Consider the following 24568-nt stretch of genomic DNA (forward strand, 5'->3'; position numbering starts at 1 on the left):
AACAGCAAGAGGGATTGCTGCTTTCACTGCGCAGCGATCCCTCTTGCTGTTCTGGCTTCTGAGATTCAGAATATTTTTTTTCTTGTTTTCCTCCTCCAAAAACTAGGTGCGGCTTGTGGTCTGGTGCGTCTTATAGAGCAAAAATACGATAAATCTGTGACGATAGATTGGGCAAGAGATGTGGGACGCAACATAATGTTTGAAGACTGGGAAAGACTGAGGAAGAAAGGGGTCAAGTTCACTGCATGTACGGTGTTAAAGGAAAATATTATGGGAAATGATGTATAGATGGTACTTAACCCCTGTAAAATTAGCAAAGATTTACCACAACAGTGATGTTGGAAATGTAAAGAAAAGGAGGGTACCTTTTATCATATGTGGTGGACCTGCCCCAAGGTGAAAGACTTCTGGGAGAAGATTTATAATGAATTGAAAAAAATGTTGAAGTATACATTTATTAAGAAACCAGAGGCCTTTCTTCTTGGAAAAACAAGTTTGGAATTGCCCAAGAAAGATGTTAAATTATTTTTGTATGCCGCAATTGCAGCAAGAATTTTGTTAGCTAAGAATTGGAAAACACAAGAAGTCCCAACAGTGGAGGAATGGCAGATGAAGATGATGGATTTTTCGGAGCTAGCCGACCTGACTGAAAGAGTCTGTGACCAGAAGGAGGAGTACCACCAGGAGGAATGGATGAAATTCAAAGACTATTTAGTTCAATATGTTAAAATAACTTAATTGGAAAAGCTTGCAAATATCAAATAGGCTTAGGATTTAAATATGTAATGTTAGGAATTAATATGTTTAAAGCTAAAATAGAAAGAAAGATGTTAAGTGATTAAGTTAATTTTATGAAAAAATTGGTTTTGAAAACTGTTAAAATGATATACAGTGGTACCTCGGGTTACATACGCTTCAGGTTACAGACTCCTCTAACCCAGAAATAGTACCTCAGGTTAAGAACTTTGCTTCAGGATGAGAACAGAAATCGTGCTCCGGCAGCGGGAGGCTCCATTAGCTAAAGTGGTGCCTCAGGTTAAGAACAGTTTCAGGTTAAGAACGGACCTCCGGAATGAATTAAGTACTTAACTTGAGGCACCACTGTACACTGAAATTCAACTAGGGGGATTCAAGGAAGTCACTTAACAATGTCACCAAAATTGGTTTAAATATGGCTGAGATTTATGTTTGTTTAAATGTTTGGAAAATCAATAAAAAAAGTTGGGGAAAAACAAATTAAGAAAAGTTTTTGCATATTGCCTTGCATCTCAGTTTGCCAGGACTCAAATCTGCAGCGGGGTCCTGAAGCTTTGGGGGTTGTGTGGCAGGGGTCCATTTGAGCCCCAGGTGCAGGGAAAGTGGTAAGGGAACTCTTGCCCTCGTGAGCAAGACTGGGTCAAACACTTAACAGAATGAGATGAACCTTCTGGATCAAGCCAATGGGCCCATCTAGTCCAGCCTCCTGTTCTCAGAGGCCGACCAGACACCCGTGGGAAACCTGCGAACATGAATCGAGCCCTCTCTTCCCTACTGCAGTTTCCCGCACCTGGAAATCAAGTTTTTGACCTGCGCTTGTGCACAATATTTTTCTTTTCTTTAAATAAAGGTGTGTTAAGCCAAGGTGGACATGAAATAGTTAAAACTGAACTTTTTTTTTAAAAAAAGAGAAAGCAACACTGCGGAACTCGAAAGGAGCAACAGCAGCAATGGGGCTGTGGGTTTGTTTGGCCTTGCTGGAGGAGGAGGTTATGCAACAAGAACCGTCAACTAGATAACGCTCAGACAGAACAGGAAATTAAATGGCAGTGGCATCTCTAGTGCCACCAGACCTCACAGGATGTGTGTGTAAGGCAGCAATTAGGTAACGCAATGCCAAAAAATAGTCACTCTTATTAGTGAAGCCGGGAGGTAGATTTGGAAAGAGTTGTTCTGAGATCGGGGCGGGGAGAGCAGTCGGATGCAACACAGAACAAGAAAAAAGACAAATGTAGTTGCTTTATTACTTATTTTAATTTTTTTAATGTTTTAAATTGATTTTTTTAAAACTTGTTTTAACCAATCATTTTTTATTATTATTATTATTATTATTATTATTATTATTATTATTATTATTATTATTTAAACCTGATTTGAGGGTTTTTGTTTTACAATCAAGCTGTGTGTAAGTCTCTTGAGTCCCTGTCAGGGAAAAAGGCAGGGTATATATAAATACAGAACAGTAATAACAACAACAATTATTAATTTTACGCAGTAAGTAATTCTGAAGGCAAGGCTGAAAGAGGGTTCTTACCCAGACATTCCACCTCGATGAAAGATGTGGCCACGCCTCCCTCTGCCCCCACCTGGGGGAAAAACCAAGAGGAAGTTTAAGTGCAGGGCACACTAAATACATCTGAGATGCTCTCAGCCTAGTTTATCATGTTTTTCTCCCTAGAACTACACCAAAAAGGCCAAAAAAATGCCCCCCCCCCAAGAGCTTTGAAAGCAGAGTGATTGTGAGCCTGCAAGGCTAAAGAGTCCTGGTGGTACCCCTATCGAGTAGGGCAATAAATGTTCCCATTTTACAGAGCAGGAACTGAGGCAGAGACAGCAGCTTGGCAAATTCCACAGGATTCCAAGTACAGTGGTGCCCCGCAAGACGAACGCCTCGCAAGACGGAAAACCCGCTAGACGAAAGGGTTTTCCGTTTTGGAGGCGCTTCGCAAAACGAATTTCCCTATGGGCTTCCTTCGCAAGATGAAAGCCCATAGGGAAATCTCCGGAACAGCGGGGAAGCGCAGCGCGTCTTCCCCACTGTCCTCGGACCTCCTCCGAAGGCTGGCGGTGGGGCGGAGAGACCTTCTCCCCGCGCCAGCCTTCGGATGGCTGTCCTGAAGACTTGCGGTGGGAGGAGGGTTTTCCTTCCCACCGCCATCATTCAGAATGCTGTTCTGAATGTTGGTGGTGGGGAGGAAAAACCCTCCTCCCACCGCAAGCCCCGGGAACAGAGGAGAAGCGCTGCGCGCCTTCCCCTCTGTTCCCGTACCTGTCCTGAAGGCTTGTGGTGGGGAGAAAAGCCCTTCTCCACACCGCCAGCCTGGCAAGCGGTCTCCATAGGAACGCATTAATTGATTTTCAATGCATTCCTATGGGAAACCGTGCTTCGCAAGACGAAAAACTCGCAAGAAGAAAAAACTTGCGGAACGAATTAATTTCGTCTTGCGAGGCACCACTGTAACAACAAACATGCCCTGCTGCTCAGTGTCTCCCAACCTTTTGAAGCCCATGTGCCCCTTTCGCCAACATAAAAATCCCACGTCCCCCTTAAAACTTAGCTCCTCCTAAGTATTTTATTTCAGTTTTCGAATGGATTGAAATTTCACGACTTTTAATTTTTCTTACTTCTGCAGTACATGTTTTTGGAAACACTCTTCCCAACCTTCAGATATCGTCCCTGGTGAAGAAACACTGCTCTAATGGATTTCTCTCTTCCACCCTTCCCTTGTCTATCTAACAGGCTCTTCGGACAAGTACCCACCACTGGGCCTAGTGAAGGACACAACCAACTTGGGTCCACTGATTTCTATGTGGCTACTTTTGAGTAGAGCTTAACATCCGCATCCCTGGTGGCGGGGAGAGAGAGAGAACCCAGCAGCTGAACAGGAAGAGAGTTACCTCGCCACCGGTCATGATCTCGCCCCATCGCACCTCCATTGTTACTCTGCCAGGAGCGATCTTCAAATTTTCTACCATGATGTCCCCAGTCACGCCCATCTCTGGGAAAAAAGAAGTGCGAGGTTTATTTTATTTTAAAGACACTGGTTTTTTTAATCTACCTGCAGAAGAAAACACTTAAATCCCTTCAAAACACACAGACAAATATTTTGAATTCTCAAATTTGATAGCTGTATTTCCTGAAAGTTTCTTTCTCTCTCTCTCTCTGGGCCATGATAGAAAAATGAAGCCTCTGTGTTCCACCACTGAATACCAGATTTTGGGGACAGGCAGTGGAGGACAGCATTGCCGTCGTGCTATGCTTGGGATACTTTTTGGGAGTACCGTAGCTGCCAGCGGTTGGAAACGGGATGATGGGACTAGGCGGACCCTCACTCCATCAAGACAGAGGTGACTGTAGTGGCGTCTGTGGGTCTGCTGCTGCCTCCTAAACAGGACCCCTGACCATTAGGTCCAGTTGTGGCCGACTCTGGGGTTGCGGCGCTCATCTCGCTTTATTGGCCGAGGGAGCCAGCGTACAGCTTCCGGGTCATGTGGCCAGCAGGACTAAGCCGCTTCTGGCGCACCAGAGCAGCGCACGGAAACGCCGTTTACCTTCCCGCCGGAGCCGTGCCTATTTATCTACTTGCATTTTGATGTACTTTCGAACTGCTAGGTTGGCAGGAGCAGGGACCGAGCAACAGGAGCTCACCCCGTTGCGGGGATTTGAACCGCTGACCTTCTGATCGGCAAGTCCTAGGCTCTGTGGTTTAACCCACAGCGCCACCCGCGTCCCTGGCTGCCCACGAAAGGTTTCTCTGGGTATCCCATCCAAAATGAGAGGCCGTTTTGCAATTCCTGCTCAGTTCCTGTTTGCACTGGATTGGCCTCTTCGATACCAAACACACACCTTGAAACAAGCCCACATTTCACTGCAGGCCAGGACTGGATGCCCCCTCTCCCATCTGTCCCTCCCTGTCCCCATTTAACGGGACAGCTGATGGGGCAAGGGCAGCGCTTATTCCCCCCCCCAGCCAGAACTCAGTTCCAGCATCTGTCAGGTAAGCGCCACTGCCATTGTAAGAGAACAAGGGAGGTGTCCATGGAGAGTTCTGGCACCTCTTTTTCTAGAAAAACTGCACCAGGTAAAGGCATGCCAAAACCACTTCATGGTTCAGTTCACTTTGCTGCTCTTTTAGATGTGGCAGCCCCCACTCTAGCCATTTTGTGACAGGCACCCATAGCCCCCCCTCAAAATTCCAAATGTGCCTCCTGGTCCAAAAAGCTTGGCAAACCCTGCTGCTGTAAGGCAGTTTTTAATGTCCTTAGGTAAGATCATGAAAATCAAATTCTATTATGATGGCTCAGAATCACTAGCTGCTGCAGGATCTTGCACCTCTTCATTCGGAAGGTGCTTGGGCAGAATGTATCAAAGCTCCAACACGGCCTCCCTGTTTCCTTCTGGGCTCACTTCAGTGTGCTGATGACCTATAAAGCTTTAAAGCAGCCCCGAAGCCTTCATGTTCTGCCACAATGAAGGCTCAACGTAAGTTCCCACTTAGGCTGAGTCAGGACTGCCAAGCGCCCACAGTGACATTCCTAGTGCCTGACCCCCTCAGTTGCAGAATACACTTTCTTCAGCAACTCGCCAAAGAGCAAGTCTTGAGTGTCTTCTCAAGGTGGAATAAAAGCAAGGCTTTTAATTAGTTAATCAACTTTAAAAAACAAAAACAAACACCTTATGCTACAGTGGCCTTTTTTTTTTAAACAGATACAAGTACTTAAAAAAGAAAAATGTAGATGGCAAGCACTATCTTGAAAAACACCCTCCCTTTAGGATCAAACCCTCTAAGATTGCCTGTTATGTCAGCAGGAGTAATCTAAAAAACAAGACTGCTTTTTGTTTCAAATGCAGATTGGTAATGAAGATCCAATATTTCTTTTAAAGCTGATTGTGTTTTCAGCAACATTATTTACCCAACCTCTTATTCCTGCATTGCAAGGGGTTGCACTAGATGACCCTTGGGTCTAGACCAGTGGTTCCCAACCTTTCTTTGGCCATGCCTCACCTAAGCACCTCTAAAATCCTGATGCACTGCACCCCCACCCCCCGTGACATATACCGTATTTTTTGCACCATAACACTCACTTTTTTCCTCCTAAAAAGTAAGGGGAAATGTCTGTGCGTGTTATGGAGGGAATGCCTACGGGTGGCATGCCTACGGATTTTCCTCCTCTAAAAACTACGTGCGTGTTATGGTCGGGTGCGTGTTATAGAGCGAAAAATACGGTAATTCTTATTATTCAAAAAGTGAACTATTCATGTGGAGGGAGCCTAAAAGGCCATTAACTGTTAATAACTCATTCTCAAACTGCCCCCCTTAAAAATAAAAATCGCCCCCCTGTGGGACATGTGCCCCATGTTAGGAACCACGGGTCTAGACCCTTCCAACTCTGAAATTTTATGATTATTCTGCCCCGCTGAAAACACACTCCTTTCTTCAACTGTGAGCCTTTTGGGCGACAGAACTATTAAGAAAAACAGTTAAGCTGCTCCATATTTGCAAGGACACCAAGACTTTAGCGCTGGTGTGGCAGCTGCTCCACCACCACCACCTGAGTACACTCACCGGGAATGTGGGGTTATTCCCCGTCCCTCGCTCAAGCGCCTGTCAGACCCATAGCTGCTCCAGCCATCCCGTGAGTGGCGTTCTGGTCCCCCATGGTGGTCATCTGTGTGATGCTGCAGGAGCAGAGACAGGAAATGGTGTCATGCACTCGAAGAAAGCAAGCAGCGTTTTGTCTTAAGTGGTTTGGCACTACCAGGCTCACAACCAATGCAGCTCACCTGTCCGTCTCGCTCTCCCATTATTCCTCGTGACCCTTCTCTCCTGGAAAGAACAATATAATCGACATCAGGCTCAAGGTTAAAGGAGCACCGGCAACCTGTTCCTCTTGGATAGAGGAAGAAATTCATGCTACACTCACTCAACTGCAACATTTGCTTAAGGATAGAATCCATATTTATCCTAGGGTGCAGAAACTGTACCCCCCCAAGCTGACTTTAACTCCTTCCAGCCCCAAAAGTCAAGGTCAGGGATTGTAAGAATTGTAGCCTAGCAACACCTGAAGAGTCCTCTTCCCAGATTTATATACTGCTTTTTAAATCCAAGGCTGATTCCCAAAGCAGCTTACTGTTACAATACACAGAAAGCTGAAACGAGGTGTGTAGATTCTCCAGCAGTTGGTGAAAAGGCTCTCCCTTCCAGAGGAGTTACAGGTAGACTCGAGGGGTGACTGATTTAGCATCTCAGTGTAGGCTTGTGAGAGCCACCCAGTCTGCAAAATAGGTCCCCGCCTCCCTTCCCCACAGAAGGCATTTTGCTAGTGAACACTGGCTCATTTTGCGGGTACCCAAATAAATCCCACACCTTTTAACTAGGATGCCCTAGGTAGGAATGACACTGTATTCTTCACATCTCCCCCGCCCCAGACAATCCTTCCCAGAAATTTCTGTCTGGGTAAGACACAATTCAGAAATTGAGCTGTATAACCTGCTTAGGGAATTTTTGTTGTTGAAGGCATATGTAAAGGTAAAGGGACCCCTGACCATTAGGTCCAGTTGTGGCCGACTCTGGGGTTGCAGCGCTCATCTCGCTTTATTGGCCGAGGGAGCCGGCGTACAGCTTCCGGGTCATGTGGCCAGCATGACTAAGCTGCTTCTGGCGAACCAGAGCAGCGCACGGAAACGCCGTTTACCTTCCCGCCAGAGCGGTACCTATTTATCTACTTGCACTTTGACATGCTTTCGAACTGCTAGGTTGGCAGGAGCAGGGACCAAGCAACGGGAGCTCACTCCGTTGCGAGGATTCGAACTGCTGACCTTCTGATCGGCAAGTCCTAGGCTCTGTGGTTTAACCCACAGTGCCACCCGCTGAAGGCATATAAATGATTATAAATAAGCATCTCCCCCAGCAGGAGGCAAAGCTCGTCACTCTGCTGGCTCACCTGTCCAGGGAATGGTCTTGGTACCGCCCACGATCCCTGTGATCAAAGTCATGGAACCGGTCCTGGCGGCTGAAATCCGAGCGATGGCGGTCATCCAAAGCCATCCGCTTTGCCTCTGGCCAATATGGTTCGTCTCTCCTGCAGGGGGGCAGGAAGGAGGTAGAGGAAGAGGTCAAGACAGGGGATTTCTAGCCACTCCGTGTTCTTGATATACCAACACGACAAAACAAGATTGAAAGAAATAAAGACATCCCATGGACAATAAAACAGCTTTGATAAAGAAGAAATTACCGTACTCTGCCCCTCAATCGCTAAAGTACATACAGTGGTGCCTCGCAAGACGAAATTAATTCGTTCCACAAGTTTTTTCGTCTTGCGAAGCACGGTTTCCCATAGGAATGCATTGAAAATCAATCAATGCGTTCCTATGGAAACCGCCTTCAGACCAGGTCCGGGGACAGTCTGTCCCCCGACCTCTTCAGAAGGCTGGGGGGGGGGGCAAGGACTTCTCTGCTGTCCCGGGGCGATCTGAAAATGCTGGCGGGCGGCAGCGAAGGCTGCGCTGCCGCCCGCCAGCATTTTAAAAGCCCCCGGACAGCGGAGACTTCTCCGCTGTCCCGGGGCGATCTTCACTTAACTGAATGCTTTAACTGAGGGGCAGCTCCTCCCAATCCTTTGTTATTCGTTTCATCAGGCTATGCACCGGTTGTTACAATTTGATGATAAAAGCCCCTGCTGTGGCAAAGAGACAGCTTCACAGGGAAAAAAGGTCCGTTTCCCTCAATGTCAGACCTTTGTTGGCATGAGACAGCAAAGATGAACCAATAGCCTGATCAGTTATAAGACCGTTTTCTAGGTTTCCCACTCTGCAGCAGTGCAAACTGTGTGGAATGTCCTGACTCGCTAGGATAGATGAAGAGACCGATACAGCTCTTCAAATGCCTGCAGACCCCTAGTATATGCTTTGATAAGAAAGCCTAAAAAGAGCATGAAAGGATATTGTTAGGGAAATCTGCTGATTCAAGATGCCAAAAATGTTCAGGCAGGAAAAACATGTCCTGGAGCTAGTCTGATAGACAGGAAGCATCCTGTTCCTTCTCGCAGGTATACTTTCCCTCTAAGAATGGGAAATAGAATTTCTATGCATGCGTAAAGTTATATAACAAGATTCTAAAGAATCTCCTGGACTTCCCTCCTCCTTTGTGGGTCCTATCATTAATCATTTCCTCCTGCACCTTTTATGATACTCCAAATCTTTTAACCTCTCCATTGTGTCCAAAATTCACCATTAAACCACCAATTCTACTAAGTTGATGGATTATGCTAAAATGGCTAAAACGATGGGAAGAATCGGAAATCAGGAAGACCCAAATGTTTAATAAGGAATGGGGAAAATTTATAATTTATCTTAAAAACCATTGTAAACAGTTAAAATCATTAGTAAATCGTTGGGTAAATCTGTCTCAAAGATCACAGTGGTGTGGTCACCAAAGAAACCCACCTACACCCCTCCTTCCAATTTCCAAAAGCACATATATGCAGTTTGCAGGCTGGTAGAAGGGCAGTGCTTGCCTAGCTAAAGGCACCACACTGAATCCAACTCTAGATGTTGTTGGGACTATGAAAAGTTCCCCACGCCTCCCTCTACAACCAGAGGGATTTCCTGAAGTCTGCTCATGGGGAGAGACGAGCTTTACCTCCCGTCTATGTCATACGGCCTCCTCAGGGCCACCCGCCTCTCCTGCTCGTAGCGCAGCTGCTCGTGCTGCCGGCGCAGCTCCTCCCTCTCGCGCTGGATGCGCTCCTGCTCCCGCCGCCTCTCGCGCTCGATGTGCATCCGCTCTCTCTCCAGGCGTTCCCTCTCCATCCGCTCTCTCTCCAGGCGTGACCGCTCAAACTCCAGCTTCTCCCGGGTGATCTCCAGCCTCTCGCGCTCCTCTTGCTCCCAGATGGAGTGCAAGCGCTGCTTCTGCCGATCACGGTTCCTGGTTTAAAAGGAGGCGGGTGAAATTTTATGAAGGCCCACCCCCCACAGATGGGAGCCTTAGCGCCCATGTAAAGGTTTAAGGCCGAGAGGGAAAGTGGGGTAGCTTCCGAGGGTGTGTCTTGTCTCCTCTCCTCTACAGGTAAAAACCCCCTGGGCTCACCAGCCCTTTGGCTCTTGCCCTGTGGTTTGCAGCCTTCAAGCAGAGACCATCAGCCTGCAGCGGGGGTTCTAGCAATGGTGGAAGCAGTGGAATGCTGACACTGGCAAGATGAGGAGCTGGAAACCCAAGGGCCTAAGGCTGCTACTTATTTTGCATCATTCCCAGTGCTCCTCTCACTCCCGTTGGCACTGAGCAGCCAGTTGACTGGGGCTATCTAGAGCAGTGTCTAGAGCGCCCCTCTAACAGGTCCAATCGTTGCTTCACCTGCCTTATACAACGCCCATGGGGAGGGGGCAGAAACTTAAGAGCACAGGCTTGAAGATATTCAGCCCACAGGTAGCATGGGATCACCTCCGTGGAACACAAGCTCCCAACATCATGGGAACGAAGGTAACATTGGGGACATCGAGGCCAGAAGGGAAGGCTGTTGTCGTTATTTATTGTATTACTGCGCTTGACAAAAAGGTGGCTTTGATTTGTTTTACATCTGAATATTGGTTAAGTTTGGTTAGCAAAGCATTATTCTGATATTTTGATTACAGTATTCTGCTATTTTTTATTGATTGAGCTGCTTTCTTTCTGCGGTTAGCTGCTTTGGGAACAAAACACCTGTACCTTTAAATGGATGCTTATTCAACTGCTCCATCTGTTTGTTTGTTTTGTACTGCTGTGGTTTCAGCTGAACAGCTACATTATTTTGATGGAAGAACAACAACCCACTTCGATTTATTTTTAACCACATACATATAGGGGGGGGTGCCTATTTGTCTTGTAACAAACTGTTCTAAAATGGTAATACCAAACACCTTTCATTCTCTCTAGCCCTCACTGAAGATGATTTCCTACTATGTTCAATTCACATGAGATAGAACTCACATGAGTTTGAGTCTTTATGGTCCGAGGAAGGCCTATTTTCTTAAGCCAGAGCTTAACTGTACAAGCCACCCCCCTCCAAACAAGAGGAATTGTACAAACAGCAGAAGTAATTTGAGCCACCTTCCATTTTCAGGCAGAAGCAGCAACAAAATATTTGCACAAACCAAGTTTGTACAACGTTCTTAACATCAGACCACATGATTTACTTATTTTTCTTGATGCACAGATTATGTAATTAAATAGGCAGAGCACATAAAGGATCTATTTTCAAACCTGCCAAGATTGTGGCTTCCCAAGTTTCAGAAAATGAGAGGCTTTGACTATAATAAGAGCCTAATCGTTGACAGTCCAAGGAGAAGAGGTGTGTCTTCAATAGCTGCCTAAATCTGTAAAGGTAAAGAGACTTACCATTCTGTTTCCTTCTTTCCAGCAAGTGGGAGCTCAGGTAGTAAAAGGATTAAACTCTGCTTCCATCAAAAAGCAGAGCCAGCAAACTTTGACATCCCAAACCAGGAGTGAAACTTCTGTTTCAGGATGTGGAGGAGGTGTAGGACTTTACAAAAGTCCTCACATAACCATTAACAATTAAAGGACTCCCAGGTGACCCTTAAAAAAGGTGTTGTATGTGGCAAAAACAAAACCCCTCCACACTCACATGAACGCCTACGTAAGCCTCACAGCACAGCCCTCTATGATGGCTGGCAGTGATGGTAGTTGTAGGTCTGCTTGCTCTCCTGTTTGTTCAGAAGAGATCCTCATGCCATACACCTCCATTCACATTTGCTCAGCAGAAGAGGCAGAAAAGGGATGTACAAGAAAAGCGTCTACATCACAGGGTGGAATTAAAGAGAACCTGTTAGGAGGACCCTTCCTGCTGAAGAAGGGATCCGAAGGGGCAAGAGGGAGATAATGTGATGCCTGAAGCAAGGAGGGGTGCAGCCAAGGCAGCAGTCCTGTGCAGAGTCCTTCCAGCAGCACACCCAAATGGTCAAAGTCAGGGGTCAGCAAACTTTCACCAGGGGGCCGGTCCACTGTCCCTCAGACCTCATGGGGGGGCCGGACAATATATTTTTAAAAAATAAATGAACAAATTCCTATGCCCCACAAATAACCCAGAGATGCATTTTAAATAAAAGAACACATTCTACTCAGGTAAAAACACGCTGATTCCCGGACCGTCCGCGGGCCAGATTGAGAAGGCGATTCGGCCGGATCCTGCTCCGGGGCCTTAGTTTACCTACCCATGGTCAAAGTGGTTGTGAGGCGCACTGGGTGGACAGCAGTTCTGTTGGTGGCGTTTCCCCCTACTGACTTCTTGCGCTATACCAATCTGCCTGCTGAGGTTGGACCTAAGGGGCCTCAACTCCTGAGGGATAGGCTTGTATTTAAAAATTTTATTTACCACATTTGGATATGGTGCATGCGACTAAGTTTCTTCAAGCAGCATACGCTTGAAACACAACCCAAAATTTACACAGTTTAAACCAAGTACTCAACAAAATCCTTCTACAGCCTTCACAAACACAGCAACTAAAGAACGACAGGATACAGTCAGAATGTCTTAATGCACCAAATGCCTTCAACATATATGTCCTGGAGACACGTTGAATACCTAGGTTTTGCCAGCATGGTCCTCACAGAGGATAAAAAGGAGCAGAGGATGTTGCTGCCATGAGCTCCTTGGAGAAAAGGCAAGATATAAATATATGCAAATACATAATAAATGAAGATTACTCTTTAAGATAGGAAGGACTGGGAAAACCCTTAGGCAAAGGGAGAACTGATCACCATGGGGGCAAAATGATGGCTCTGCGAACAGAAGTGTCATCACGAAATCAGCACAAACCCTTGTCAAACTAAAGATGGACAGGGGGCATAGGAGCAAACTCCTAGGGGCCGAGATCCCTCCACCCCCTCAGTAAAATATTTGAGGCCAAAGTTCATGGGCTTTGCCATTCAATGGTGTGGGTGTGCGTTGTGATCAATTATGCAGGGTGGGGATTAACCCCCCCATTTTATTCAAGTTGGCACCTGGCGGGGGGCGGAAAGAGAAAATAACGTTTCAAGCCGCTTCTTCGAAGCATCGTTTATTATTTAATTTCTATGCCACTTGATATATTTAAAACGTGGCGTACAAAGAACTGAAGCAACAACAGACCTCTTAAAAGTACAGTGGTACCTCAGGTTACATACGCTTTAGGTTACATACTCCCCTAACGCAGAAATAGTGCTTCAGGTTAAGAACTTTGCTTCAGGATGAGAACAGAAATCGTGCTCTGGCAGCAGGAAGCCCCATTAGCTAAAGTGGTGCTTCAGGTTAAGAACAGTTTCAGGTTAAGTACGGACCTCCGGAATGAATTACGTATTTAACCTGAGGTACCACTGTATTACAAAAATACAATTACATATAAAAATATAGATAAGAATCTGAAGAACCACCAGGTTTTTCAAGCTCCAGAAGGAAGGCTTTGTCTTTATGTCGAACTGCATGAGAGATTGTTTGTGCCAGTGAGCGGCCAGGTTACCTCTTCTTTCTTCCTGCTTGGCTAATGTGAGATGCTTTCCCCACATCCTTGCGCATGAGGTGCACCAAAACCACCACTTGCTGGGTAAGTTCTCAAAGGCTGCAATCCTAGCCTCACTTACCTGGGATTGATTTCAACAGTACTTTTGAGTAGACATGATTAGAAGTGCGCTGTAACAGGTCAGAGGTGGCGTTCCAAGGGTTTTCGGGCTGGGCTGGGGGAAATCTTTAAGCTACAGTTGAGTTTCAGCTGGGGAATATGTGGGCAGCAGGAACATAAATAAAGCAGACCCCCCTCCCCAAGAAATGATTTATTACGTGTGTGGAAGTCCTCCTTGCTTCCTCAGGGTGCTATGGAATCGAACAGAATTGTGAGCCTGGTGCATGAGGTTTGCAGACTTTGGACACAGCTGAAGGGGATTTGGAGACAGAAAGAGCCCTTTCAACACAGTTTTAGACATTGGGGTCTGTAGATAGAGAAGAGCTGTTGAAAACCATGAACCTGAGACGCTGTAGACATGGGAGTATAACCTCTGGCTGAACATGATCTGATGAGAACCCGGAAGCTGATTTATACCAGGCCAGTCTATTTGCCCATCTGGTCCATTATCTGACAGGGGCTCTGCAGGGTCCCATCACCAAGCCTTTAATGAATTCTGCACTGTTCATTCTTATCCCCAGGATCCAGAGATTAACATGCAGCTGCTGGAGCATCAGCAAAGAGGACATACCTTGACTTTGTGGAGGAGCAAACGGCCAAGGCAGGTCTGTTGTTGCAGCACCTAGGATGCCTCCAAGGGAGAATCTTGCTCTGAGCTGAGCCCTTTTGGACTCCAGTCCACTCCCTTTCGGAGTACTCAAAATGGCCAATTCTTTGGCCTGAAAGATGGGCACTTCTCCTGCATTCCACTGCTCCCTCTCCTACCAGACCTGCAATGTTATCAAGGGAGGCACTGCTTCTCCAGCCCAGGGAAGGCACCTGGTGAGGGATCTTGGCTCTGCTTCTTCAGGTCTTGCTCCATCAGCGGGCCTGGCAGCTTCAGGTTTAGTAATGCCCAGGCTATGAGCCAGAAACCTAGCCTGGCTCTTTTGCTACTACAGGTGTCTCTCCAGTTACACGCGTTCAATTTGCGTGCAACTGCGTGCACTGGAAAATAAACACACTGCGAAAAGGTGCAAAAATGGCCCGAAAAGAGTGAGAAACGGCTACCAATCCCATGAACTTTTATGCTGACCTTTGCAACCTGTGGAGAGTTGGGAGTTTGAGAAAGGAGGTTTGGAAGGAACAATTGTGGTGGAATTTGGTGTTTTTTGGTTTTGGATTTCAAGGTTTATAGGGCGCTTACAGGATTTTTGAAGGGACGCGGGTGGTGCTGTGGGTTGAACCACAGAGCCTAGGGCTTGCCGATCCAAAGGTTGGTGGTTCGAATCCCCACGACGGGGTGAGCTCCTGTTGCTTCATCTCTGCTCCTGCAAACCTAGCAGTTCGAAAGCACATCAAAGTGCAAGTAGATAAATAGGTACCACTCCAGCGGGAAGGTAAACAGCGTTTCCGTGCACTGCTCTGGTTCGCCAGAAGCGGCTTAGTCATGCTGGCCACATGACCCGGAAGCTGTACGCCGGCTCCCTCAGCCAATAAAGCGAGATGAGCGCCACAACCCCAGAGTCGTCCGCGACTGGACCTAATGGTCAGGGGTCCCTTTACCTCTACAGGATTTTCAGACAGTGTTCTCCATTACACGAGATTTCAAGTATACACGTGGCAGCCTGGAAGGCAATTTGCAATACTGTAGTTTCCGACTCCGTGTCCTTGTCACTGCTGAATTCTGGAGTCATTTGCACCTTACAACTGGAGGGAATGGTGCTGGAACTGTGTATTTGGAATTCCGGCTTCCCTGAGCCAACATAGATCAATTCCCTTTTCCTGGATTCTTGAGAGCGATATTTTACAGAATCAAGGCATCTGGTTATCTTCTGGGAAATACTCTGCGGGAATCTCTAGGACTGGATGACCAGCTTAATGTCCCAAGAGTCAGGAGGGCCTCAGACAGAGGTGGAGCCTGCATCTAAGATGCTGGTTGTTCCTGGTTCTTAGTTCCAGAAAACTCTCTCCCTGAGCAATCTGACACAGGGCTGCCATGGTGACCCACTGCTGTCCTTTCTCCAGGCCTGTGGCCAAAAAGGATCCAGATTTGGCAGGAAAGTATCAGAATTCCCACGGCTTATTCCTTTCCTCTCCAGAGCTAGATGATCGTGAGCAGAACAGAAGATCATCAGGCTGTTACTAGGTAGGAATGGCTCTGTTGTCAGTGCCAACCAAGAGGCTCTGCCAGCATCAAGCAAAGTCTTTCTTTACCTATGCCAGAGTGAGACAGGAAACACACGCGCAGGTTGTGGTCCAGGCTAGAGCTCAAGGGCAGAACCTCCTTGTTCTACATTTGAAGGCAGAATGGACATGATATCCCTTTTATTCCTCACTCTGCAGGTGGTGAGGAAACATCTACTGCGATGGATGCTGCCTCTGGCTCTCTAGGCTCCTGCCGCAGAGAGCCACCAGAGCCAAGGTTTAAAAATAAGATGCAGGCTACTTCAGACCTGGAGTAGGAGGAGTTAAGTGTTAACAGATGAGCCATTAGGGTGAGGCAAGCACAGGGCCTCTAGGAACAAATCTGTCTCCACGAGTAGCACTGCTTGCCTGCCTGCCCCAACTGCCAATCCAGCAGGCTGAAGAAAGTGATGGATTGTGGCTGGGTGGTTCTGCAGGCAGGGTACTTTGGGGTCTTGACCCCTAGGTCCATCCATAGTAGATCACCAGCAAAACTAGCTGCTGAACCGGGGTGTGTGCACACCCTATTTGTTCACTGTTAGCCTGTGAGGTGCTGATCCAAGTACAGAAATATATATCACATGCTTACCATTTAGGGAAAAGGGAAGGATGAAAGGAAGGGTGGTGGTGGAGAAAATTTGTTTGAGAAGCAAATTTTGTTTTGCCAAAACAGGATCTTACCGGTGTGGCTCTTCGCTCAGCCGTTTCTGATCTCTGCCTTTGCTGAAGGGCCTCTCTCTGCTTTTTTCTCTACTCTCCGATTTGCGATCCTGGCTCTTGACGCTCTAAATGAAAACACCCAGAATTGTAAAAAGTTAACAGAAAAGTATGATTTTAGGGCAATTTCACTCTGGGGGGGGGGGACCCAACCCCAATATGAATGCCCTGTGAGCGAGTGAAAGGACAATTTCTCTACAGAAGAAAACACTCTAATAAGTCAATTCTGGTCATTCTCGTCCTCAGTCCAAGCTGAAATTCTAGAAAGACCAGAAACATTAAGAATCAGACTGACTGGGAAAGACGCATATAACGATACCAAGGAGGGTGATCTAAAAAAGGGCCAGATTTCCTCCAAAATGATTCCTACACAGGAATATGACTCAGCAGATTGGTGTCCACATAACCTCCAGGTAAAGGTAGAGATAAACTCGCCTTTAATTATGAAAGCACAACACATAAGGGAGGGCAGTATATTGCTCCCTAAAAGGAAAACCACCCCCAGGGAGATCTCTCTGGGCTTTTGGACTAAAATGAGATATCTAGATGAGGAGGAACTAGGTTTCAACCAGACAGAACATCCTTGCAAAACAAAGGTCCTATGACTACTAATGTGAGCATCTTACATCTACCGTCCAAAATCACTGAACGCCTGGCTAGCTCCCCGTGTAAGGATACCACCAGAATAAATGACATCCAGTTGCCACAAAAAATGGCAAACTCCAAAAGTTCTTCAGAAGACAACTGACAAAGACTAGACTTCAGCAACCCCAATATGTTCCTTCAATTCGCAGACTGCCCAACCGAATCAGCCATTTGATGCTTTTACAGATGAAAGAGATGCTCTTCCCCAATCTGAATTCCTGATATCCATTTTTGAGAAGACCAGTAGCTGTGGCCCATATTTGTTCTTGCTGAATTTCAGAATGCCAGTGAGATCATCGATTTCCTAAATGTCTAATTTACGGAAACATTTCCCAGCATTATAAGCACCAAAGTAGTCTTCAACATGAGGTAGTGGGTATTGAGCAGTACACAAAAATTTTAGAATTACTGCACAACCTTCACAAATGTGTCCTGTGCCGTTTGTGGGCTTAAGGAATGCGGGCCCAGTTGCTATGAGAAAATGATATACTCTTAACAGTCTGAATCGGCTTCCAACAAGGGATCTTAAAGGCAACTCAAATTGACCAAATCTGGTTCCAATTTACTTAGAGGGACTTAATTTTAAAAATAAGTGATTATTTCATGTTTCTATACAGAACAAATTTCCAAAATCCTGGCCAAGTATGACTTGCTATCTCTTCAACTATAAACAAAATATCTGTAACTTAACTAAACAATAAAAAAATTCCATTAAAACACAATAACACAGCTTCCTGTCCTGTAGCTGAGCAGTTTAAGGACGTACTCACACCTTCTGGCTAAGGTGTTGAGGAAGAAGCAACTGACATCCATTGCAGATATTGTGATATATCAGCATATCACAATACTTAGCTGCCGATATATCAAGCTGTTGAAAAGCAGACATTGCCCAGCCCTAGGTTGGGTTAGATGCATCCCATTCTATTCTCTATTCAATGGGAGGGACAGCACTCTCCTGCGAAGAGCCACCTTCATCTTTATAGTACCTGGAAACGATGTCTGGTGAAGATCGCACTGCAGCCCTGCAAGCTCAGCTAAGGGAGCATTAGTAGAAAAGGCCGCAGAGGTAGAGGCAGCCCTGGTAGAACATGCTGCAATTTTAGGCAGCGCTGGTAAGCTAACGATAGCTTGTTTTTTATATTGTAATTTTACGTTGCGAACCACCCTGAGATCTACGGGTATAGGGCGGCATATAAATAAATAATAATGATATACGCGTAAATCATAGAGCAGAAATTAACAGACACAACTAGCTTCAGTGCATTAATCCAATGAGTCTATTCTGAGTAGAAATGAAGATACTATCATAATTCTTTGAACCTGTGTCGCAAGGTTCTGCAAGGTAGTTGCGGGAGGCAACTGATAACTGGATGCCTCTTTCTCCCGCTGGACAAAAAATTTAAAGAACTGAAGCAAGGGAGTCGTAAATGAAGGTAATTTCTGACAAGATTTGGGAGGCATTTAAAAGAAGGAGAAAACCCAATCTAAACTTCTGCCCTTTCTATTGTCTAAGATTTACTAGGATCTACGTACTTCTTATCAGCTGAAGCTTAAAACTTTTTGAGCCAAGTTGAATGTTTCATTAAACCTTTATATAGTTACACATATCAAGGGAAATGCTCTGGTTCCACTTACCCTCTCTTTTGACCTAGTTGTTGTCTTCACACTGATAACTGGTTCGCCTTTGGATTTATCCATTATCACAGTCCTTTCTGTACCCTTGCTTCCTACATAAAAACAGGGGTGGGAATTAAGATACTCAACACAAAATCTGGTTTTGATGTTCTAAACATGACAGTGACCAGCCATTTACACTCTTCCCCCTCCCCTAATGCGGCAGCCTAGTAAATTTACCTGATTTTGGTGTCTTGGACTGATCCACCGATCCAGATCTTGACTCCTCTTTCCCCTTCTCATCTTTTTCTTCTGCTTTTGTAGCATCTTCTTTTGGGTCAGCCTTCTCGCTCTTCTTCACACTGGCAGACCTGCAAAACCAGCGTGTTCAAAACGCAGGAAGGAAAAGCAGGGCAACAACGCAATCCCTCTCCTGGTTGTGGCAATGTCTATGGCATACCTGAGAACACCTTTTAAATGACCCAGGGTGACTGTATCAGCAGTAAAAAAAATCCACAAACAGGACAATTTTCACGGTCAATTTTGAAGACAGAAAAACCACACCAAATCCCTGGAGTGTCTGCTGTTTTGGTGGTAGGGGCAGTAGGGGACAATGATAAAGGGAGGTTTGCAAGAAAGAAAACTAAGAGGGAAGGAAACCCAACAGGGCAATAAGGCTCAATTTGACACATGGGTCTGAGTCAGACTAATCTCTGGCCGCAGGTCTCTGGCCATTATGCTCCCCATTTGGCCAAGCCATGCCCACCTGCTGTCTCATATGCTGTCAGGTGTGCAATAGGCAAAGACGGAGCTGGGCCAAAAAGGGGTGTGTGTGTGTGCTTGTATGGCACTTTGAAATCCCATGTCTACAGCAAACCCAAACTATCAGCTTTTCACCAGAGCCTGCACAGAGCTGTAAACTGCTCTGAAGCCTTGACTGATTGTTGGGGCTTTGAAATGGATGCAATACAGGGAGTGAAAATGGGTCTCTTGAATCAGTTGGTTGACAAGCAGCTAGTCTTGCCTGCCTGCTACACTTGGGCCATGGGTGTGTGTGTGTGTGTATGTGTGTGGGTGGGTGTGAAATATATACAGAGGCCGCACTCCTGTTTTTCGCTGCTCCTATCAAGAGTCTCCCAAAGAAACCTCAGGCTAAGTCTATAGATCCTTGAAATGGCAATGTATATTACATCAATAAAATACACCCATGTATTAAGTTTCTTCTGGAAAGGCAAAAATTCAGAATATAAGAATATTATATGTATGAATGGTCTCTCCTGATGGACAGACAGAGTGCCAAGCTGTCTCTCATCTTCCCAACGTGGTAAATTTTTGGAGGAAAGGAGTCTGATGAGAATTCCGAATGGCACACATCTTGGGAGGACTGTAAATGCAGTCCTTTCACACCAGGTATGTAGCTCCAGCACCTGCACTTTCAGGCAGGTTTTCCAGTACTGCATCCTCACTCAGGAAGTTGTGTGTGTTTCTAAGTTAAGAATGCAACTATTCCTTCAAACAGAAAAAGTACATAGGGGAAAAGCAGTTCACACTGTTAAAAAAACAACCTGAAAACATGTTTTTAAAATGAAAGGAAAACAAGTGTAAAGCATATTACCTATCAGTGGCTGAAGCTTCATTCTTCACCTCACTATCCTTTTTCTCCAATAGCTTCTTTGTAGCAGGTTCATTTTTTGCCTGAAATTACGTTTATTTGTTAGAAAAAGAAGTAACATTTGGGAAAACATCCCTTAGGTTATTTTTGTTTTAAGCGTGAAGGGAAAGAGAGAACCACCACTTACTCTTTCAACAGATATTATCTTCCCATGTAATTCTGTTTTGTGGCAATTGGCAATGCATTTTGTCACTTCTTCAGCTGTGGACATTGTCACAAAACCGTAACACCGCGCTCCTGGACTCCGAGCATTAGTCACCACTTTTGCTCCAACAACCTTGAAGAAAGGAAGGACATATATTTAAAATAGACTTAGCCACAGCTTGGTGTCAAGTGACCAGTTCGCTTTGGAGAAAGAAAAGCCAGTTGGGTTACTTGGTACATACACAAAGGGAAAGTGGGGGGTTGCCAAAGACTCAACAGCAAGCAGCCTGTAATAGGACAGTGTGACTTATTCCGTTCTGTCGTATGCAGTAGCATAACTCACAGGCATAACTCTGTTCACTTGCAAGTAGCAATTTTCTACAGCCTTCATTGTAATAGTAAATGCAAGTGGGGAGTACTGAATGGACCCCAGTGGGGCTCGGAGAAACAGAGATATCAGCACGATCTGGAGTTGGCCGAAGCAAACACATATTTTTAAAAAGAAGAGTCTAAGAGGGACACCCCCCCACAAAAACCAACCCAATGAGGACTTCGTGCTAAGTAGCCAGAATCCCCTATAGTGCTGAACCAAGAGCTAGCACAAAAACCTAAAACCTCTGGGAAAGGGATCTGGACTAGACAAATTTTGGGACACATGGTACACCTTCATTAAGTTTGCTTCTGATGAAGAAAACAATTACAGGCCACATGCTGGCCACCTAGCTAACCACCTTGGGACAAAAACTGTAGTGTCGGAATCATCTAATAAAATTTATATTCATTGCTGGGCCTGCTGATATTGCTATGCTTCATGAAATGTCCTCTATATTACTGCCGTTTCCTTTACATTTTTATAACAAATTCAATTTTTTAAAAAAAATCTTTTAAAAGTAGCCAGAAACTCCAAATGTAAGAAAAAAACAGGAAAATAGAAGATGAATGTATAATAATAATAATAATAATAATAATAATAATAATAATTTATTATTTATACCCCACCCATCTGGCTGGGCTTCCCCAGCCACTCTGGGCGGCTTCCAAAAAAATATTAAAATACTGTAATACATCAAACATTAAAAGCTTCCCTAAACAGGCCTGCCTTCAGATGTCTTCTAAAAGTCTGGTAGTTGTTGTTCTCTTTGACATCTGGTGGGAGGGCGTTCCACAGGGAGGGCGCCACTACCGAGAAGGCCCTCTGCCTGGTTCCCTGTAACTTATCCTGGGGAAAGGACATGGCTGGCAGGAACCCTGAACAAGGTCACTCTCGTTAAGAGATAACGATACTCTGCACCGTTTTATTACAGGCCCTCAACTTGTCTCTCCATCACAAGGCTTCAACAATAATCAATGCAGCCTTACTTTCCCATATTTGCTAAAGAGGTTCTTCAAGTCTGTCGCTCGGGTGGTGGAAGCGAGGCCGCTCACCCAGAAGTTCCGACCAGTTGTGGTAGCACTGCGGCCTACGTGGAAACAGGAAGTGTTTATAGCATATTTAGCGCGACAAGGCAGCCCACCCCACCTCTGGAAGGGGAAATGCAGCCCTAGGAAATCTAACCTGGAGAAAAGGCACATTAAGACCCCAACATCCAAAAATCTGATAGTAATCCCAGAAGAACCGCCTTCACCGATGTACATCCCCGCTTGTCAGATACTCACTGCAAACACTTGACAGCCTCGTTTATACTCGCTAGTGAGGACTGGCCATGGGTTTCTGGACATTTACAAAATGTGCCTGGGATTGCCGACACTCAAGCTCTGTATGTCAACATTCATTCGCGGCAACGTGCAAACTGTTTGGTGGGAAGTACCACTAGGCCAATTCCACGTGTCCAGTTTCTCACTTTGTTATTGCTGGGGTTCACTGTTTTTGCAGGATTCCAAGCCACTTTTTCGATGGCTATAGCAGGGGGGGAAATTGCTGGTCGGGGAGTAGAGCTGCTAAGAGGAATTCTGGAGGAAGCCTAGAGCAGAATTTCAAAAACTTGGGAGTCTCTGGATCTCTCTCTCTCTCACACACACACAGTGCGTCCAAATCAGGCTCTTCCCCACGAGAGGGAGGCATAGCTACATTGTCACTTCCACGAGGAAGAAGTGGCTTGACTGATGTGGCCAAAAGTCATTTTGTACTTCGTTCTCAGACTTGATGAGTCCCTTTCTTTCTTTCTAAGAGTTTTCATTAAAGGATTTTCTTGTGTTTCAATTGTACATGCTTTGTCTCCATTTCAGAGTTTTCTCTACAAGTCATTTTCATTTGATGCAAGGTGTTAATGTCATATACAGTGGTACCTCGGGTTACATACGCTTCAGGTTACAGACTCCGCTAACCCAGAAATAGTACCTTGGGTTAAGAACTTTGCTTCAGGATAAGAACAGAAATCCTGCTCCGGCGGCGCGGCAGCAGCAGGAGGCCCCATTAGCTAAAGTGGTGCTTCAGGTTAAGAACCATTTCAGGTTAAGAATGGACCTCCGGAACGAATTAAGTTCTTAACCTGAGGTACCACTGTATAGTATAAGGTCGGGAGAGAAGGTGGGGAGAGTGAGTAGTGGGACGTGTGGTGGTAAACCTGCATTCTTTTACTTAGTGTATGTGTGAGCTTTTTGTGTCAGCGTCACTTGGGTAGGTTCTCTTTCCATTCATTAGTTTTCATTTGCAGTGAGAGAGGTCGGGAGGGGGAGGCTGGGGTTGCCTTCAGTTGACTGCAGCTGAAAGGGAAGGGGTTGTTAGGTCAAGTTATCCACATCAATTCGTATGCTTTCGGTGGGTTCTTGTTGTTGGGGTGTGTGCATAATAAAGGGGACCCACACTGGGTCGAAGGCATCCTCTTTTATCTGTCCCCGTGTTAGTTTCAATCTGTTGCTTAGCTTTCCTAGTAAGGCTGTTTCCCATACGATTTGGTACCAGTGGTCCATGTTCACTCCTGGCAGGTCTCTTCAGTGTCTGGCTATGATGCTCCTGGCTGCTGAGAGTAGGTGGGTTATAAGCTCTTTGATAGTGTGTGAGCATTATTGTCTTGGAAAATATTCAACAGGGCCTATTCTGAGGTGGCTTCTTCTAAGGGCAATCTATTATTACTATTATCATTATCTTTTACATAAAGGTACCCCTGCCCGTACGGGCCAGTCGTGTCCGACTCTAGGGTTGTGCGCCCATCTCACTTAAGAGGCCGGGGGCCAGCGCTGTCCGGAGACACTTCCGGGTCACGTGGCCAGCGTGACGAAGCTGCTCTGGCGAGCCAGCGCAGCACAAGGAAACGCCGTTTACCTTCCCGCTATAAAGCGGTACCTATTTATCTACTTGCACTTAGGGGTGCTTTCGAACTGCTAGGTGGGCAGGAGCTGGGACCGAAAGACGGGAGCTCACCCCGCCGCGGGGATTTGAACTGCCGACCATGCGATCGGCAAGCCCTAGGCGCTGAGGTTTTACCCTCAGCGCCACCCGCGTCCCTTCTTTTACATACAGTGAGTTAAAAAAAAAGTGAGTTAAAATACAGTGAGTTAAAAAAAGAGCTATTAGTTTTCCCAAGTTAATGAGAAATCCTGTAACATAAGGCACAGCACAACTACTCTCTAGAGAAAACATCTAGAGAGGCAAAACAACTGGCAGGATCGGAAAACTCCCCAGGGGATCCCACGCTTCCAGCTGATGCCTTTTTGGGGGCCAGTTTCTCAACAGGTGATACACTTGAAGTCCCCATAGACCCCAGCCACACTGGGTGGACACAGCTCCTTTTTAGCAAGCCTGGCATAGGAAGTTGGTCCAATTAGCTCAGTGTTGCCTACACTGACTGGCAACAGCCTTCCAGGGCTCCAGACCAGGAGTTTATCCCAGACCCAACTGGAGATGTCATGAATTCAGTTGGGGCTTTCTGCATTCAAAAGAGGTGCTCTGTCACTGAGCTTTGGCCCTTAACCTTCCTCTTTCATGACAGGGAAAACAGCACCTAAACTATGTGAGTTATGGCCAGGGGCTCTGGGAATGGCTCCTTCTAGTCATATTAGTATTATGGGAAGGCAGGCAGGTAAATTAGATATTTCAGAGTGCAACAGTAGCTCGGACAAGATGCATCTGGTCCCAAGGTTGCATTTCAGTTTCATGATAGCCTTTGACGGCTGAAAATAAACAATTAGCATCTGGTATTGGGCGACCGGAAGAAGCCTGCGCCATCTTTCGTTGCTGTTGCAGTCATACTCAGGAGTAGAAT

The 24568-nt window shown here is 46.0% G+C and overlaps 1 protein-coding gene across 1 annotated transcript in view; it reads right to left on the reverse strand.

Annotated features, from left to right (window-relative positions):
• LOC128405611 (scaffold attachment factor B1-like) overlaps nucleotides 1-24568 on the reverse strand; it is a 38289-nt gene that overhangs the window by 744 nt on the left and 12977 nt on the right. The window contains exons 9-20 of the mRNA XM_053372415.1: nucleotides 21726-21826; nucleotides 20350-20499; nucleotides 20166-20245; nucleotides 18791-18921; nucleotides 18572-18663; nucleotides 16256-16359; nucleotides 9399-9686; nucleotides 7702-7839; nucleotides 6542-6584; nucleotides 6324-6436; nucleotides 3655-3755; nucleotides 2291-2342 (exon numbers count right to left, since the gene is read on the reverse strand). Coding sequence (XP_053228390.1) covers nucleotides 2291-2342; nucleotides 3655-3755; nucleotides 6324-6436; nucleotides 6542-6584; nucleotides 7702-7839; nucleotides 9399-9686; nucleotides 16256-16359; nucleotides 18572-18663; nucleotides 18791-18921; nucleotides 20166-20245; nucleotides 20350-20499; nucleotides 21726-21826 — 1393 coding nt within the window. The remainder of the gene's footprint in view (nucleotides 1-2290; nucleotides 2343-3654; nucleotides 3756-6323; nucleotides 6437-6541; nucleotides 6585-7701; nucleotides 7840-9398; nucleotides 9687-16255; nucleotides 16360-18571; nucleotides 18664-18790; nucleotides 18922-20165; nucleotides 20246-20349; nucleotides 20500-21725; nucleotides 21827-24568) is intronic.

This window comes from Podarcis raffonei, chromosome 18 (assembly GCF_027172205.1).
Source record: "Podarcis raffonei isolate rPodRaf1 chromosome 18, rPodRaf1.pri, whole genome shotgun sequence".
NCBI lineage: Eukaryota > Metazoa > Chordata > Lepidosauria > Squamata > Lacertidae > Podarcis > Podarcis raffonei.